The 18,760-nt window shown below is 39.1% G+C and overlaps 1 protein-coding gene across 5 annotated transcripts in view; it reads right to left on the bottom strand.

Moving 5' to 3' along the window:
* LOC106883441 (centrosomal protein of 112 kDa) overlaps positions 1–18,760 on the bottom strand; it is a 237,973-nt gene that overhangs the window by 157,622 nt on the left and 61,591 nt on the right. For all 5 annotated transcript variants that reach the window (XM_089346986.1, XM_089346987.1, XM_089346988.1 and 2 more), the window contains 4 exons: positions 13,592–13,661; positions 10,404–10,453; positions 6,230–6,316; positions 803–902 (listed from right to left, as the gene is read on the bottom strand). In XM_089346986.1, coding sequence (XP_089203112.1) covers positions 803–902; positions 6,230–6,316; positions 10,404–10,453; positions 13,592–13,661 — 307 coding nt within the window. The remainder of the gene's footprint in view (positions 1–802; positions 903–6,229; positions 6,317–10,403; positions 10,454–13,591; positions 13,662–18,760) is intronic.

Here is an 18,760-nt window from a genome sequence, read left to right as displayed (position 1 = left end):
ATGACAACAAGAGTTCCAGTTGATCCAATCAATGGAACAGCCTGTTTGTGAACTTAACATGCAAGTGGCTGAGCACTCCACAGACACATGTACCCTTAAAGCAGTTCTCAGGGAGATTCAGCATAACACAGAATGTGACAAGCAGGATCAAGTGTTAGCTGTCTTGCTTATGAGACAACACAATGCTTCTACAAATAAAATTTGAACTCAGGACTACAAGGCCTGTAGATGAGCATCTTAGCTTCACAAACATATGGAAACAGGTGAGGGTAGGTGAAAGGAAGAGCATGTGGCTGTAGAAAATCTACCTCACTTAATTTGATCCATCCAACCCATGCAAACATGGTAAAGTAGATGTTAACCCTTTAGCATTTACATTACTCTCTAAAACATTAAATGTCATGTAAACACACCTGTGTCGGTGGCACATAAAAAGCACCCAGCACACTCTGTAAAGTGGTTGGCATTAGGAAGGGCATCCAGTTGTACACAACATGCCAAAACAGACAACTGGATTCTGGACAGCTCTCCAACCCATGCCAGCATGGAAAACGGATGTTAAATGATAAGAATGATGATGATTTATTCCTATTGCTTTGAATTAATCATGTATTTTCTTGTAGATTTGAGATCTCAATTATTTGATTGTTTATTTTTAGAATGGACATTGTATGGTAGGCATGAGAGGTTGGATCTAACCTATTTGAACATAAAACAGGTAAAATATTTCAGTCAAATATGGCTGGTTTAAATGCTAAAGGGTTTAAAATAATAATGATGACGGTTCTCTACATACACTCACCTTCATTTTCTAGTTTAAATAAAGTTTCTTCAAGCTCACTTCTTTTTTCATTGAAATTTGTTTTCAGTTCTTCAATTTCTGCATTTTTACGATCCAAAATCTGTAAAATTGAAAAAAAGCGTAACACAAGTTCATAAAGTCAAGTATTGGATCATCCCATAAATAATGCAGTTTTTTATACTTCTTTTAGTTTTCAAAATTAAGATAAACCAAGTTCTTTTCTAATCTAAAATATACTCTCCTTCATTTTCTACAGTACTGTTCCACTATTTAGTGACTGGCAACCCATTTTCTGTCACCAGTTACTGTTCGGTCCCAAAAAGGTTCATTCGTGAAACATAACAGCAAAGAAGAGCACACATTCACTCTCTGCATGCAATTAAACTTGGAAAGTTTGTGAGGAGCCCATTGATCTAATTTGCTGATGTTTCCAATGGCACTCAGGTGTCGATGAGTGGTTGAATGACCAAATCCAAGCTTCTCTGTTAGTTCCTCAACAGTTAGGATGGGATTTTGTTCCACCAAGCTTTGCAGGACATCCTCGTCACGCTCTACAGATCTTCCAAGATGAGGCTCGTCATTTAGGCTGCAGTTTGTGGCCCGGAATTTCTGGAACCACTGTTGACACTGGCTTATGCTTATTGTCCAATCCCCATCATCATCATCGTTTAACGTCTGCCATCCATGCTAGCAAGGGTTGGATGCTTTGACTGAGGACTGGCAAGCAAGAAGGCTGCACCAGGCTCCAATCTGATCTGGTAGAGTTTCTACAGCTGGATGCCCTTCCTAACGCCAACCACTACGAGAGTGTAGTTATACTGCATTGATATTCCTCACACTTTTTGTTGTGTTGTTGCCTTTATTGAACTCATAAAGCAAAATATGTCGAATATGCTCCTTTGTCACTTCCATTACAGCTTTGAAAATATAACTGTTGAAATCGAACTGCACTCTTCAAAACTGCACTAAGAATAAGGACAAGGTAAAATTACGACCTGCTTTTATAGCAAGTTGATGCAGGTAGTTTATCCCGTCCTCCTCTAACTTTTAGTTCATGCAATTGATAAAACCGCATTATGTATGGTATAACCCAATACTTCTATACTTAGATGTTGTGACACCAATGTTGGGAGTATTGTGTTTCTGAGATGCTTCAATGATTTATCGTCATCTCCTTCACCACTCGAGCTAATATCATTAAGTTATATATAAAAATCCTTCAATTCATTAGCTGTCATAATAAGCCAATTAGACAATTCTTTCTGTCAAACACAGAAGCAAATTATTTATCTACAAAATATTTGAGAGATTGATAACAGTCCACGACAATCAAAACACCTGATATGTTGCCATTCTATGATTGTTTCAAAATTTTGCTGTCTCTCTTGTCACTAAATCAAAGACAATCTGATGCTTTAGTTTCTACCAAATAATTCATCATAGTCACAGCCATTGTCCCCATCATCAATTCAATGTTGACTTCTCCATGCTTTCATGGGTCAGACTGGATTTGTTGAATCAGATTTTTGCTTTGGCTGGATGCTCTTTCCGTCACCAACCCTCACCTGATTTCAAGTGCAAGGTAATACTTCCCCCTGGTTGACCACATTTTCATGATGGATTGCAAACAAACAACACCACTTGTATGACAGTGATGTTTGTTTACTGTCATTACATTATGTCAAAACAAAGAGACAGACACATACACACATATTTCTTCATCATCATCATCATCAGCAGCAGCAGCAGCATCTTCACCACCACCGCTGCCACCAGCAGCAGCAATAGTAGTAGTAAGGCAGCTAGCTGGCAGAATCAGTAGCACACTGGGAAAAATGCTTAGCAGCATTTCATCCACTTTGATGCTCTGAGTTCAAGTTCCACCAAGGTTGACTTTGCCTTTCATCCTTTTGAGGTCGATAAATTAAGTACCAGTGAAGCACTGGGGTTGATGTAATCAGCTAGACCCCTCCCCCAAAATTTCAGGATTATTATTAGTAGTAGTATTATCATTATTATTAAGGTGGCAATTCTAGCAGAATCATTACTTCGTGTTTTGAGTTGACAGGCCACTGGGGTCCACCTTGCCTTTTGTTCTTTTGGGGTTGTTAAAATAAGTGCAGCTGAGCACTGGACTCAATGTAATCAACTAAACCCCTCCCCTGAACTTGCTGGTTTTGTGCCGAATCATTGCAGAGAGCTGGCAGAATCGTTAGCATGCTGGGCGAAATGCTTAGCAGTATTTTGTCTGTCTTCACGTTCTGAGTTCAAATGCTGCCAGGGTTGACTTTGCCATTCATCCTTTTGGGGTTAATAAATTAAGCACCAGTTATGCAGTGGAGTCGATGTAATTACCTAGTCCCCTCCCCATAAATTTCAGACCTTGTGCCAATAGTAGAAAGGATTATTATTATTATTATTATTATTATTATTATTATTATTATTAATATTAGTAAGGTGGCAAGCTGGCAGAATCATTAGCACACTGGACGAAATGCTTAGCAGTATTTCACTTGTTGCTCCAATCTGAGTTCAAATTCCTCCAAGGTCGACTTTGCCTTTCATCCTTTTGGGGGGTCAATAAATTAAGTACCAGTTGAATACTGGGGTCGATGTAATTGACTCGTCCCTTTCCCCAAAATTGCTGCCCTTGTGGAAAAATTTGAAACCATTATTATTATTATTATTATTATTATTATTATACTGCATGAGATCTCAGCCCTAGAGTCACACAATAACTTTTGATTAATAATAGAAAATACACACACACACATGCGCTTTATTTCAGTTTTCTGCTTACCAAATTCACTCACAAGACTCAAGATTTTGACTGTTCTAGGGAGTTAAAATAGATTGCCAGTGGTGTCATTCAAATGTCTTTATTCCTATTTTAAATAATTTTGAGTACATCTATCAAATTTTAAACTACACTGAGAACTACTAGTATGTCTGTGTCTAGACACTTGTAAAAGCTGAGATAGTGAAAAACCAAAGCGAGAAAATATCCCAAGGACTACAAAGTAAGATACTTTGTACTAGTAATTATAATTTAAACAGCTATGACTCGAAATAACCTCCCAAGAGACTGTCATGATAATTAAATATTGAAAGTTGTGCAAATATTCTGCAGCAGAAGTGACTAAATGAAATTTCATTTTAACTTTATTAATTGATAGGACATTAGAAAAGTGAGACAAAATTAAATCACAGTTTATAGAAGAGATTTCGCTATTTCATGTTTGTATAATATCTATTGAAGAATTAATGAATCTTAAATTCATAAAAATATTATCAAGCCAATCAGTCTTGCTTTCCTGGGAATTGTTACACACATATATATATATATATATATATACACACACACACACACACACACATACATACATATTTATATACATACATATATATGATGTTCTACCTAGATATATAAGCAGAATTCATTAAAGATTTATAGATGCACAGACTGTACTACAGTCATTTATTTAGAAGCTAATGACTACTATGGGGGAAAAAATGTAGCATTGCTATTGCAGTTCTTATTGATAATACTATCCATCATAGGATCAAAGTGTATCTTTGTATCTTTGACATGTTTCAGTCATTGGACTGTGGCCATGCTGAGGCACTGCCGTGAAGGGTTTTTTTGTCAAATAAATTAACCTCAGTACTTTTCGTTTTAAAAAAAGTTTGGTACTTATTCCACCAGTCTCTTTTGCAGAATTGTTATGGGGATGTAAGCAAACCAACACCAGTTGTCAAGCAGTGGGACAGAACAAACACATAATACACACACACACACACACACACACACAGAGGCTTCCACACAGTTTTTTTCTACCAAATACATTCACAAGGCATTGGTTGTTCAGTGGCTATAGCAGAAGACATTTGCCCAAGGTGATGCACAGTGGGACTGAACTTGAAACCACAAGGTTTTAGAATAAGCTTCTTAACTACATAACCATGCTTGTGCCAATATACAGCCATAGCGGCACCTATATATTTACATGTTTCAAAGAATTTCCACAAAACTATTCACTGAATGATTTCAAATCTGTCCTTCAATAAGGAAATATTTGATACCTTCTATAATAATATAATTAAGAATTCCACTAGACATTTGAGAAAACTGACTTCCTCAAATGTCCAGGGAGAATCCTTAGAAATAGTAGACAGCTTTTGTTTGTTTACATATGTTGTTGTTGGCACTCCGTTGCTTACGACGTCGAAGGTTCCAGTTGATCCGATCAATGGAACAGCCTGCTATTGAAATTAACGTGCAAGTGGCTGAGCACTCCACAGAAACGTGTATCCTTAACGTAGTTCTCAGGGATATTCAGCGTGACACAGTGTGACAAGGCTGACCCTTTGAATTACAGGCACAACAGAAACAGGAAGTAAGAGTGAGAGAAAGTTGTGGTGGAAGAGTACAGCAGGGTTCGCCACCATCCCCTGCCAGAGCCTCGTGAAGCTTTTAGGTGTTTTCGCTCAATAAACACTCACAAGGCCCAGTCTCGGAATCGAAACCGCGATCCTATGACCGCGAGTCCGCTGCCCTAACCACTGGACCATTGTGCCTCCACTGTTTACATATGACGTAATATATAGATATATGTGTGTGTGTGTGTGTAAACACACACACATACATACAAGGGTATACACACTCCTGTTTCTGTAATTTATAAAAACAAAAGCAGGGGTTAAGCAATTACATCATTTTGGGGCATAGCCTTCTTACTTTCCGATGTACTTCTTCCAACGGTCCACAAGCTTGCATACTCCATTGGAGAAGAAGGTTTTCAAGCTGGTCATGCAGCCATCTCTGCACTGCCATCTGTTCTTCTTCATCTGTACTTCTTCATCTGTACTTCTTCATCTGTACTTCTTCATCTGAAGCAAATTGCTCACCTTGTAAAGGATGTTTGAGCATTCCAAAGATGTAATAATCAGAAGGGGAGAGATCTGGACAGTATGCAGAGTGTGTCCCGGCAACACAAAATCCAATTTTTCAATGGTTGCAACAGTGTGGGTGAGCAGGCAGGCAGGCAAACATCCTAACCTTAGAACCCATACCAAAGATGACATTGGAGATAAAACAGCTTGCAGCTCACTGGATCCTGTCAAACTGTCTAACCCATGCCAGCATGAAATATAAATGTTAAATAATGATGATGACATATGTGTTTCTCCCTTCTTCTCTCCCCCCTCTCTCTCTCCGTCCCTCATATAAATCACCATACTTCCATACTAATTGTATTACCTAGTGTCTGTGAGAATTGTGATGTTATTTTGTGTAGAAATAGTTGAAATTTCTTACTGGAAACCTTTCTGTTCCAAATTCCTTTGACCTAGTTTGTATGGATTTTCGAAAGAGATTAAACAAGATTTAATAATAATAAAAATAATAATAATAATAATAATTGATACCGCTGTGACAGCTTGATCATGTTTCTCTTGTTCTTGGAGTTTTTCTTCATGGAATTTTGCTTCCATCATTTTAATTTGCTTTTCACGCTGAGGAGAAAATTTTACATAAATTCAGAAAAGAAAATCAAAATTTTGAATTAATAAAAGCATTAAAATGTAAAAGAAAAAAAGATAACAATTATAATAATTACTCAGAAAACAACAGTGTTTGAGATTTGGGAAAGTCTGATAATATATACTTTACTGCTACAAAAATAATTTTTTTAAATTTACAGGCGTAGGAGTGGCTGTGTGGTAAGTAGCTAGCTTACCAACCACGTGGTCCCGGGTTCAGTCCCACTGCCTGGCATCTTGGGCAAGTGTCTTCTACTATAGCCTCGGGCTGACCAAAGCCTTGTGAGTGGATTTGGTAGACGGAAATTGAAAGAAGCCCGTTGTATATATGTATATATATATGTGTGTGTGTGTATGTGTATGTGTGTTTGTGTGTGTGTGTTTGTCCCCCAGCATCACTTGACAACCGATGCTGGTGTGTTTATGTCCCCGTAACTTAGCGGTTCGGCAAAAGAGATCGATAGAATAAGTACTAGGCTTCTAAAGAATAAGTCCTGGGGTCGATTTGCTCGACTAAAGGCGGTGCTCCAGTATGGCCAGTCAAAAGACTGAAACAAGTAAAAAAAAAAAGAGTTGTTCCAAGAGACGAACAAGAGTCAAATGATGATGATGATGGTGGTGGTGGTGGTGGTGGTGGTAGTGGTGGCGGTGGTAGTGGTGATGGAGACAATGGTGACAGCAATGCTAATAACGATGACGATAATGGTGATATTGACAGTGAAGAGGATGACTAGAATGATGATAATAACAGTGATGACAATGATGATGATTATGACAGTGATGATGAGGTAGAAGGCGGGGGATCGATTATCATTCTAATTGACATTGCCATCATTTTTAACATCCATTTTTGTAACAACACATTTAACATCTGTATTGGACCAAAGTCTGTCACACACAAAGAGAAAACTGCCAATCTCTGTTGCTTGTAGAAGATTTTAACTTTATTTTCCTTACATTCACATGCTATTTCTATCATCAACTATTTTACAGCATGGTCTGAGAGCATTTTATCCATGCCACTGGCACCAGAAATGCTCCTTCCAAACCCAAAATGTTCCTTCTACTTTCTGTCAGCCTCTATTTACAACTACAAACCTGTCAAATGAACAACCTTCAGTGTAGCTTGTCAAGTCCACATTCCCTCATGTGATTAAGGTGAGATCTTTTCATACACATACAGTCAGACTGTCAGGCATAGACATGGCTGTGTGGTAAGAAGTTTGCTTCCTAACCACATGGTTTCAGGTTCAGTCCCACAACATAGCACCTTGGGCAAATGCCTTTTATTATATCTATGGGCTAACCAAAGCCTTATGAGTGGATTTGGTAAGCAGAAACTAAAAGAAGCCTGTCAGATGTGTGTGTGTGCTAGAGAGAGAGAGAGAGAGAGAGAGAGAGAGAGAGAGAGAGAGAAAGAGAGAGTGACTTAGTGTCTCCTTGCTTTGAGAGCTGTAAGTATCACTATCATGCAAGTTATGTCCTTTATTTCCAATCTTCTGTGGAAACGTGTCTAGACATGGAAATATTAGCTTACTTGGAAACTGGTGAGGGTTGGCAACAGAAGGGACATTCAGCTCTAGAAAACCCACCTCAAAAGCTCTGTCCAACCCATATATGCATGGAAAAGTGGATGTTAAATGATGATGTCAGGTTCTTCTTCAGAGTGCACAGTTTCATAGTCATGTCACCTTCATTATAGTTAAGAAGTTAAACTTCTTCATATGGAATGGAATAGGGGCTTAATTACCAAGCCAGGCCTAATTAAGCGATCCTACATAAAGGTTGTTACTTTTATGTAGGTAGGAGGAGGGAGCTTACAGAGTTAGTCTGGGTGGCTGGAAATGAGGCTGCTGCCTCCATGATACAGAATAGCAAGGCAGTTAGGTACCAAAAGAGCATATGTGACTTCTGTTTTGTAACATGAAGTAAATTAACCAAAACTTCAGTTGAAATCTTAGGAATGAATCATTTGCATGTCTCAATTTTAGTAGATTCCAACATGTTTCCAACTTCTCCAACCACCAGGACATGAGTATAGGACATGTCGACCTTTGAATCATTAGTGTTCCTGTGAGACTTCTGCTGACTTAAGATAGAGAATTCATTTAAAGAATGGGGAATTCACTTATATCAGTCAAAACATTGGGAAAGCTTTGCTGTTATAAATTCCCATTTCCCATTCACTATAGGTTTGAATCTTTACACCCCTGTAAAATGGTAATATTTAAACATACTTATACATCATCTCTATAGTAGACATGTGGATGTCATAGCAGTGATTCACAAGTGAGTATGACTTGGTCCTATGTACTTATGCTAATTATTTTAGGTACCTATGTCACATGCAGATATAGACACCTCCTCAGAATTGATCTAGCAAAACACTGAGGATGTGATAGATGGAGAAAGAGAGAGAGAGAGAGAGAGAGAGAGAGAGAGAGAGAGAGAGAGAGAGAGAGAGATGGGGGTGCCACAGCACAAAGCTGGCACTCATTTTCAGATGGGTAAAGTGGAGTAACATGAAAAAACATTTTGTTCAAAAAGATAAGGTTACCAACCAGTCCAAGAATTGAACCCCAACACCCTAACCACTAGTCTACATATATTCACTTCACATAAATATGATGCTACTTTCTATATTAGTAACATATCCATTTCTAGATACAACCCACTATAACTTTAACCCTAAAGCATTCAGATTACTCTGTCAAATGTAATGCTTATTTATTCACATTGATTTGAATTAATCATGCACTATCTCATAGCTTTGATATTTCAATCATGTGATTGTTTATTTTTAGAATGACATTGTAGAATAGGTGTGAGAAGCCAGATCTGGTCAGTTTCACCATATAACAGGTAAAATATTTGGGCCGGATATGCTAAAGGGCTAATAAGGTATACCAAAATGAGTACATTGGAATGGTTTCCTACTACCTTTTGGGGGTAGACAAGCAACACAATATTTTTAAAGTAGAAGTGAATAAGGTGTGTTGTGATAGTCATGCCTATCTGTAAAGACATTATCCATGAAACTGAACAGAAAATAGCATAAAATGGAAATCATGACAGAGTAACAAACTTGGCTTGCAGTATCAAGCTCACTAAATTTAAAACTACTAGAAATATATTATCCACTCATTTCAAGTTATAACTTTTCCTACACATCTTTTAACAAGAAATATTTAATTAAATTTGCGCCTTACACATCGGCCAAACAATATCATCCAGTAACAATGACATCATAGAATCTATTATAAAACTGTCCTTCTTGACTTGAGAAGCTCGAAACAAACCAAGAGAAATTAATTGTTTGAGTTTCCTTCAATCAAACGGAATTAATATTTAGTATTGTGCATTCAAAGAGAATTTTTATTATAAGGGGAATATTTAAATGTAATTTTGCTCACAATTGACTGTAGCTTTTAGATTTAGAAATTCTAAGGTAAGAAATAGTGTTGCCTGCTACTGCTGCTGCTGCTACTGCTGCTGCTGCTACTGAACAACAACAACAGATAGTCAATAAAACAAAGTCGTTGTCGTGGCTTCGAAGTCATTGTACTTTATTGCTATTGCAACGGCTTTGTGTTATATTTGCACTTTATTATATTACAATTTATGATTACAATTCACCACAATACATCGGCATTCTTTTACAATTTAATTACATTACAACCTGATATTTAATCAAAAGAATATCATCTGAAGCTAAATAAAAACTCAGTTGAAATGAGGTTTATTAGCTATAAAATATACTTGCTATAAACATAACGCATATCAATACAAACAAAAGCAATTCTTTGTATTGCAAAAATTTCAATCATTCTTTTGTAATTTAAAAACAATAAAAATGTGCAGATATTTACCAATTCCCCCCCATTGACAGATGAAAGAGGTGTGTTTATAAAAGATATGAATGGAAGCTAGATTCCAAAAGCAGGTTTAATCTGTACTGTTTGATATCATTGAAACTCTGACCAGGATCAAATTTTTCATAGAAAATGGAATAGCATGGAATAGTTTTGTATAGGTTTGTCTAAAAACACTTAATACTTACTTCATAGCGTTCATTAGACTGAATTAATCTTTGAGAATCATCGATTAAGCCTATAAAATAAAATATGAGGAGATAATTAAACTTCTATGAATAGAGTTTTACAAATTTGGGAATTTTTTTCCGTATGTTCGGAATTTTGAAAGGTTAATGAAAATTTATCAGCCTTTAATAATCACTTTCATTGCTGTAGCGTGTCTGTATGAGAGTAGCAGGAGGCTGCTACTCTCACACATAGTAATGAGTTAATGCTGCACCATACCTAGGGAATGGCTGTATGATGAAGAAGTCAGCTTTGGAACTAGGTGGTAAAGGGTTCATTCCTATGGCATGGACACTATCAGTTGGTGTCTTCTACCATAGCAATATATCAATGGCTTATGAGAGAAACTTGGTAGGAGGGAACTACATCATCATCATCAGCAGCAGCTGCAGCAACAGCATTTAACGTCCACTTCTCTATGTCTGCATGAGTTAGATGAAGTTTATTGAGGCAGTTTCTCTATGGCTGGATACCCTTCCTGTCACCAACCCTCACCTGTTTCCATGCAAGATAATATTTCCCCACTGGCCAGACATATTTTTGCAGAATATTGGAAATGAATGACACTGCTTGTATGACAGTGACAATCATTTACAACTATCATGCAATGCCAAAACAAGGACAAACACACACACACAAGCATATACATGATAGGCTTTCAGTTTCTGTCTGCCAACTCTACTCCCACAGTTTTGCTTGGCTCAGGGCTATGGAAGAAGGCACTTGCTTGAAGTGTTACACAGTAGGACTGAACCTGAAACTATTTGGTTAGCAAGCAGACCTTTTAACTACATAGCCAACTCTTTCTATGCAGATATGTGTAAGAGTATGTGTGTGTGTGTGTGTGTGTGTGTGGGTGTGTGTGTGTGTGTGTGTGTGTGTGTGTGTGTGTGTGTGTGTGTGAGTGAGTGCGTGTGTGTGCATGTGCATGTGTCTGTACATTCCCCTGTCCTGACATGAGCATGTTTATTGTGATACAAAGAACACCATCATAGAAAAAGCATCATTTGCCTGCAATTCTCTATGAAAGCATGTCCAGCCATTGAACTACTCATTATTCAAAAGAACTAGAGAAAAATTTTACTTTGCTGGGAAACAGGTGAGTGTTGGTGACAGGAAGAGCATGTGGCTGTAGAAAAATGTGCCTCAACAAAGTTTTCTCTGAACCATGCAAGCATGGAATTTAATCACAATGCCACCACCAGCAATGTGGAGAATGATGGCAAGGATGGGCTAAGAAGAGGATATAGAAGGAGGGAGCAGAAGCTCTTTACCCTTTAGAGATGAAGCTTCATTTGTTGTTGCAATGCCAAGAAGACAGAGCCCTTTTCACAAGCCCTACAGAGGTCACACACTTATTTTTCAAAAAAATTATAAAAAATAAAGTAATTACTTTTGCATCATTGCCAGTGTCATGTAAATGGCACCTGTGAATCGTAGTTGTGGTCATTGTTGGTGTCATGTAAATGATACCCATGCTGGTGGCACATAAAAGCACCCTTTACACTCCTGGACTAATTGACATTAGGAAGCGCATCCAGCTGTAGAAACATTGCCAAATCAGACCGGAACCTCTTGCAGCTCGCTGGTTCATTGGCTCTAGTCAAACTGTCAAACCCATGCCAGCATGGAGAGTGGACATTAAATGAGGAGGATGATAATGATGAAAACTATATATATATTCTTGTAGGAAATCAAATGAACTAATACAGTCTTCTTCGTCATTTGACTTTTCAGCTGATAGATCAGTCCTGTTGTCTCCTAAGGGTTAAATCAATTTAAACAAGTAAAACAGCCACAAGTTTATGATATAGACCAGGAGTTGAACTTTTTTGTTTTGTATTGCATCCCTATAAAGAACATATTATTCTGTTTGCCACATTCTGCCTGGCTGACAAAAGATAACTACTTCTGCAGGATGCAGCTGAAAAAAACTTCCAGTGTCTTCATGTGGCCAATATTTTTACCATTTTTTTCAAGGCGGTTAGCACTCCAGGCTAAATGCTAAATGTCATTTCGTCCATCTTGACATTCTGAGTTCAAATTCCACCGAGGCCAACTTTACCTTTCATCCCTTCAGGGTCGATAAAATAAGTACCAGTTGGATACTGGGGTCAATGTAACCGACTTACCCCCTCCCCTAAAATACCTGACCCTATGCCAGAGTTTGAAGCCAATATTTTACCATTTTTCTTTTAGTTACCACATAAAAAGCATCCAGTCCACACTGTGAAGTGGTTATCATTTAGAAGGGCATCCAGCTGTAAAAACCATGCCAAAACTGATCTTGCCTGCATTGGGGCCATATAAAAAGCACTCAGTCTACTCTAAAGGGTGGTTGGTGTTAGGAAGGGCATGCCAAGACTGTGCCAAAACAGACACAGTAGTCTGAGGTAGTCTTCTGCCTGGCCAACTCCTGTGAAACCGTCCAACCCATGCCATCATTAAAGACAGACATTAGATGATGATGATGATGACGATGATGATGATTACTAACATAGTTTAGACTGGTGCACAATGTGCATTTGCTGTTGTAACATGTACTTTACAAGAGAGTTTATAGTATTAAGAAAGCAGCAGCTAGTTGTAAAAATACTTGTTTAAAAACATATCAATTATCAAAACCAGCTCTTACATGGAAAATTCTTGTAAAAAAAAGTATTTTAAAAAACCATTCCTTCTAATTTGACACTACTGTGCATGTTAATAGTAAGAAGGTTTAGTGTCAGATGGGTCTTTTAATTGAAATTGAAATCATTACACAAATTCCATAAAAACCAAGTACTTGCAATCAGGTGTGTAATCCAGTGATTAGAGTGTTGGGCTTGTAATTGTAAGATCATGAATTCAATTCCTGGACCAGGCATGTCTTGTACAAGCAAGGCACTTCATTGCATGCTGTTCCAGTACACTCATCTGAAGATGAGTACCAGCTGTATGCTAGTGCAACCCTCTTTCTCACTCACTCCATCTGTTCCAATGAGCCAAAGGTTAGGAGAGCTAATAAGAGGATATTTATGTCTACTTGCGACTACATAAGTACCTAAAACAAATAGCAAAAGTCTTCTTTCCAACTACTCCCACCTACCCTTATATAATGTGGGGTAGTCACAATGATAATGATGATGAAAAGAAATAATTCTCTTACTTTTCCTTGATGCAGCAGTTGCTGAAGAAATGGAATCTATTGGGGTATCCCAGTGTACAGTTGCTCCTCCCTATAAGAAAGCAAAACAGTAAAAGAATTACAATTGTAAACACTTAAATCAACTACAAAATATAATAAATGTTATATATGTGGAAGACAGAGACTCAGGAAGACATGGAATAAAAAAGTGAAGACTGATCTCAGGACTTCAAAGGACAAGGATGACAGGTGATATGCAGTACTGAGGATCCCCCCCCCCCGCCTTGGTGAAACCAAGACTCTAGAATGGAAGAACAATCTATATATATATATATATATATATATATATATATATATATACTTGGAAATGGATGCGTGGCATTCACCCTGGACTGGCTCATGTGCGGGCGACACATGAAATGTTTTCGAGTGAGATCGATGCCGGTGCCCCTGGGCCGGCTCTCGTGCAGGTGACACGAGGTTTTTTTTTTTTTTTTTTTTTTTGAGCGAGATCGTTGCCGGTGCCCCTGGACTGGCTCGTGCGGGCGACACATGAAATCTTTCGAGCGGGATCGTTGCCAGTACCCCTGGACTGGCTCATGTGCGGGCAACATATGAAATTCTTTCGAGCGGGTTCATTGCCAGTGCCCCTGGACTGGCTCATGTGTGGGCGACACATGAAATGTTTCGAGCGAGATCGTTGCCGGTGCCCCTGGGCTGGGTCTTGTGCGGGTGACACATGAGGTTTTTCGAGCGAGGTTGTTGCCGGTGCCCCTGGACTGGCTCATGTGCGGGCAACATATGAAATTCTTTCGAGCGGGTTCATTGCCAGTGCCCCTGGACTGGCTCATGTGTGGACGACACATGAAATGTTTCGAGCGAGATCGTTGCCGGTGCCCCTGGGCTGGGTCTTGTGCGGGTGACACATGAGGTTTTTCGAGCGAGATTGTTGCCGGTGCCCCTGGACTGGCTCATGTGCGGGCGACACATGAAATGTTTCGAGCGAGATCGATGCCAGTGCCCCTGGGCCGGCTCTCGTGCGGGTGACACGAGGTTTTTTCGAGCGAGATCGTTGCCGGTGCCCCTGGACTGGCTCATGTGTGGGGGACACATGAAATCTTTCGAGTGGGATCATTGCCAGTGCTCCTGGACTGGCTCATGTGCGGGCGACACATGATATCTTTCGAGCGGGATCGTTGCCAGTGCCCCTGGACTGGCTCTTGTGCGGGTGACACATGAAATCTTTCGAGCGGGATCATTGCCAGTGCCCCTAGACTGGCTCATGTGCGGGCAACACATGAAATTCTTTCGAGCGGGTTCATTGCCAGTGCCCCTGGACTGGCTCTTGTGCGGGTGACACATGAAATCTTTCGAGCGGGATCGTTGCCAGTGCCCCTGGACTGGCTCATGTGCAGGCAACACATGAAATTCTTTCGAGCGGGTTCGTTGCCAGTGCCCCTGGACTGGCTCATGTGCAGGCGACACATGAAATGTTTCGAGTGGGATCGTTGCCAGTGCCCCTGGGCTGGCTCTTGTGCGGGTGTCACATGAGGCTTCTCGAGCGAGATGAGCGTGGCCATTACCAGTACCGCCTGACTGGCCTTTGTGCGGGTGACACATAAAAGCACCCACTACACTCTCTGAGTGGTTGGCGTTAGGAAGGGCATCCAGCTGTAGAAACTCTGCCAAACCAGATTGGAGCCTGGTGTAGCCATCTGGTTTCACCAGTCCTCAGTCAAATCGTCCAACCCATGCTAGCATGGAAAGCGGACGTTAAACGACGACAACGACGACATACATACATACATGATGGCCGTCCACTCGTGATTGAGGAAGACCATTACTGACCTTCAGGAACATTGTGCGCTCTAGGACTAACTTATATTTTGCATTTGCGGCTCCGTTGGTGGCTAATGAGCCCTGCTCTTGACAAGCATACACGACTGCAAACATTGCAGACCAAGCTTTCCCCATTCACTATACGAGCCGTGTGCTTTCACGCAGCTCGCTTAAGTTCTTCATGCTGGATACGTACTCTCTCAAAAGTGTCGATCCCCTCCTTAACCTGCTTCCTCCATCCATGGCGATGACAGGCATTGTTCTCCCAGTCAGTGTCCTGCATATCACAGGCCTTTAATGTATATATGACATACATACATACATACATACATACATATATACACATGCATATATGGCTACAGGACATCACCAACAGTAAACAATATGAAATACAAAAACAAATGAGTTCGATACGCAAAACAACGAGAGAAACAAATGGAAAACTGGGAACAAAAACAGGACAGTGGAGACACACAAGGAAACCAAACGTTGGAGAAATATTTTCTTTGACAAGAGAAATGATAGAAGAGAGAGATAGGATATGTCCTGTCCTGAAAGAAAAGAAAGATGACCATGTGAGGAAAAGAAAGACAGACAATGGTCACATGTGAGCAACAAGAGGGAGAACAGGAGAAAGCGGGGGAGAGTGAGAGAGAGAGACAGATAGAAAACGGTTAAGGGGAGAAAAAAGGGAATTAAAGAAAGGATGAGAGAGGAGACGATGGGAGAGAAAAACAGTATAGAGTAGAGTCGCATCAAAAAGATTAAGATTAACTTACTTGGAAATGTTCGCATGGCATTCAATCAAATAAAAATATAAATTAAATATATATATGCATATATATATATATATATACACACACACATATATATATACACACACACATGCATATATGGGTACAGGATGTCACCAATAGTAAACAATATGAAATACAAAAATAAATGAGTTCAATACACAACTTTGACCCTTCATAAATCCCAAATTTTATTTTGGTACTTATAGGAGCAACTGTCTTCGAAAACTCATATTGTCATTCAATGCTCGAAATGAGGCGTAGATAGACAGCTGACAACTGATGAAGGGTCGCTCTTTATGTTACTTGTCCTGTTTACCGTTTGTTTCTCTCGATGTTTGCATATCAAACTCATTTATTTCCGTACTTCATGTTATTTACTGTTGTTAATGTCCTGTACCCATATATGCATGTGTGTGTGTGTGTGTATGCATATATATATAATTTATATCGTTATTTGATTGAATACTACACATCCATTTCCAAGTAAGTTTAACTTAATCTTTTTTGATTTGACTACTCTAGACTGTTTTTCTCCCCCATCGTTTTCTCTAATTCCCTTTTTTCTCCCTTTCACCGTTTTGTGTCTGTCTCTGTCACTCTCTCTCCCTCTTTCTCCTGTTCTCTCTCTCTCGTTGCTCACACATGACCATCGTCCATCTTTCTTTTCCTCACGTGACCATCTTTCTTTCCTTTCCAAACTGTCCTAAGGACTGGACGTAGTCCATCTCTCTCTTCTACCTTTTCTCTTGTCAAAGAAAATATTTCTCCAATGTTTGTTATTTTACCCTTGTTCTAGTCTAATGACACCCCCCCCCCATGTTTGTTTTTGTTTGGTTTTCTTATATGTCTACACTGTCCTGTTTTTGTTCCCAGCTTTGACCCTCCATAAATCCCAAATTTTATTTTGGTACTTATGGGAGCAACTGTCTGTGAAGACTCATACTGTCATTCAATACTTGAAATGAGGAGTAGATAGACAGCTGACAACTGATGAAGGGTCATTCTTTATGTTACTTGTCCTGTTTTCCATTTGTTTCTTTGTGTATCAAACTCATTTATTTTTGTATTTCATGTTGTTTACTGTTGGTGATGTCCTGCACCCATATATGCATGTGTATATATATATGTGTGTGCATGTGTGTATATATATAAATCATATATATATATATATATATATATATATATATATATATATATATATATATATATATTTATATATATATACACACACAACTGGGCCCTGTTGCCTAATTTTCTCCTCACGCCATCCCCACAACCAATCACCTTTCTGTCACTGACCCTCCCTATCACTTGCCAAACTGCAGTATTCTGCTGCTGTAATTAAGTGAGAGCAGAACTGCATATTCCCTCATCATTTTCTATGATCTTAGTTATCTTTACCCAGAACCATTTCACTTGTCATCCACCCTTCATCCTTAATAGTATGTTTCTCCACTCACATTTTACATTGATCCCCCTTCTGTGCTACCTAATTATCTCTCCTTCTCTGCTATCATATATCTTTCACTCTCTTCATGCACTATATCTGTCTCCTCTTCACATTCTTGCTACCTAACGACCTATACATCATCTCCCTTTCTCTCATACTTCACCTGACTACTGTATTATTATTACTACTCTGCTATACTGTCACTCCTCATCTATTCTCCCCTACTATCTCCCCTACTATCTCCCCCAAATCATATGTACCAGTGATCACTTATCCACCATTCACTACATCCATCCATCCATCAACCTTACCTAATCTCTACAGTCATCACTCACTATTCCTTATCTTCTTCCAAACCATACTTATCAACCCTAGTTCTTCATTCATTATATTCGTGCCATTTCTAACTTTTCCTCACTCTCCCTCTTCACCCCAGAAACTATTATCTACCCATATTCCCTGTTCTTCACTCTCAAGGTCCACTCTCAGGGTGGATTTTGAGAGTACACCCTAATACCTCATCACCATTATTTAATCTTTTTTTCCAGCTTCACCCCAGTTACTCCTCCTAGTAATATGAGTAACCATGAAGTTTATCTACAGCAAGAAACCTGTTCAGATCTGGCCTCTTCTTTCATACTTCAACCTCTCATCTCCTAGCATAAAATCACTCCCCTATCTACTGTAGTCCCACTCCATTGAAGAGGATCTTAGTTTTGCAAGACACATGGTGGCCTCACTAATGCTGGTGCCATGAACAAAGTACCTAATACACTCCATAAAGTGGTTGGCATTAGGAAGGGGCTGGGGAAGAACAGATTCTTGTTGGAGCTACATGTCTTCTTACATTTAGAAGAGATAGTGAGAAAGAATCAGTAGTAGTAGTAGTATACTATTTCTTGTTGATAGGATCAGTAAAACAATACTCAGTCTAGTAAGAGATAAATATGATTTAATGAATACAGAAGTTATACATGAGCTACTTAAAGTTTCATGCTCAGATGTAGCAGTAATTGGACAGGCTTATATAGACAGATCATGCACAATACACTATACAAGCCCATCTGATCACTGAATTGTCCAAGCATGAAACTTTAAGTAACT

The sequence above is a fragment of the Octopus bimaculoides genome, chromosome 2, assembly GCF_046866305.1.
Source record: "Octopus bimaculoides isolate indiv1 chromosome 2, ASM4686630v1, whole genome shotgun sequence".
NCBI classification, from domain to species: Eukaryota; Metazoa; Mollusca; class Cephalopoda; order Octopoda; family Octopodidae; genus Octopus; species Octopus bimaculoides.
Note: the sequence above shows the minus strand (reverse complement) of the source record. Positions and strands in the feature narration are given on the sequence as shown.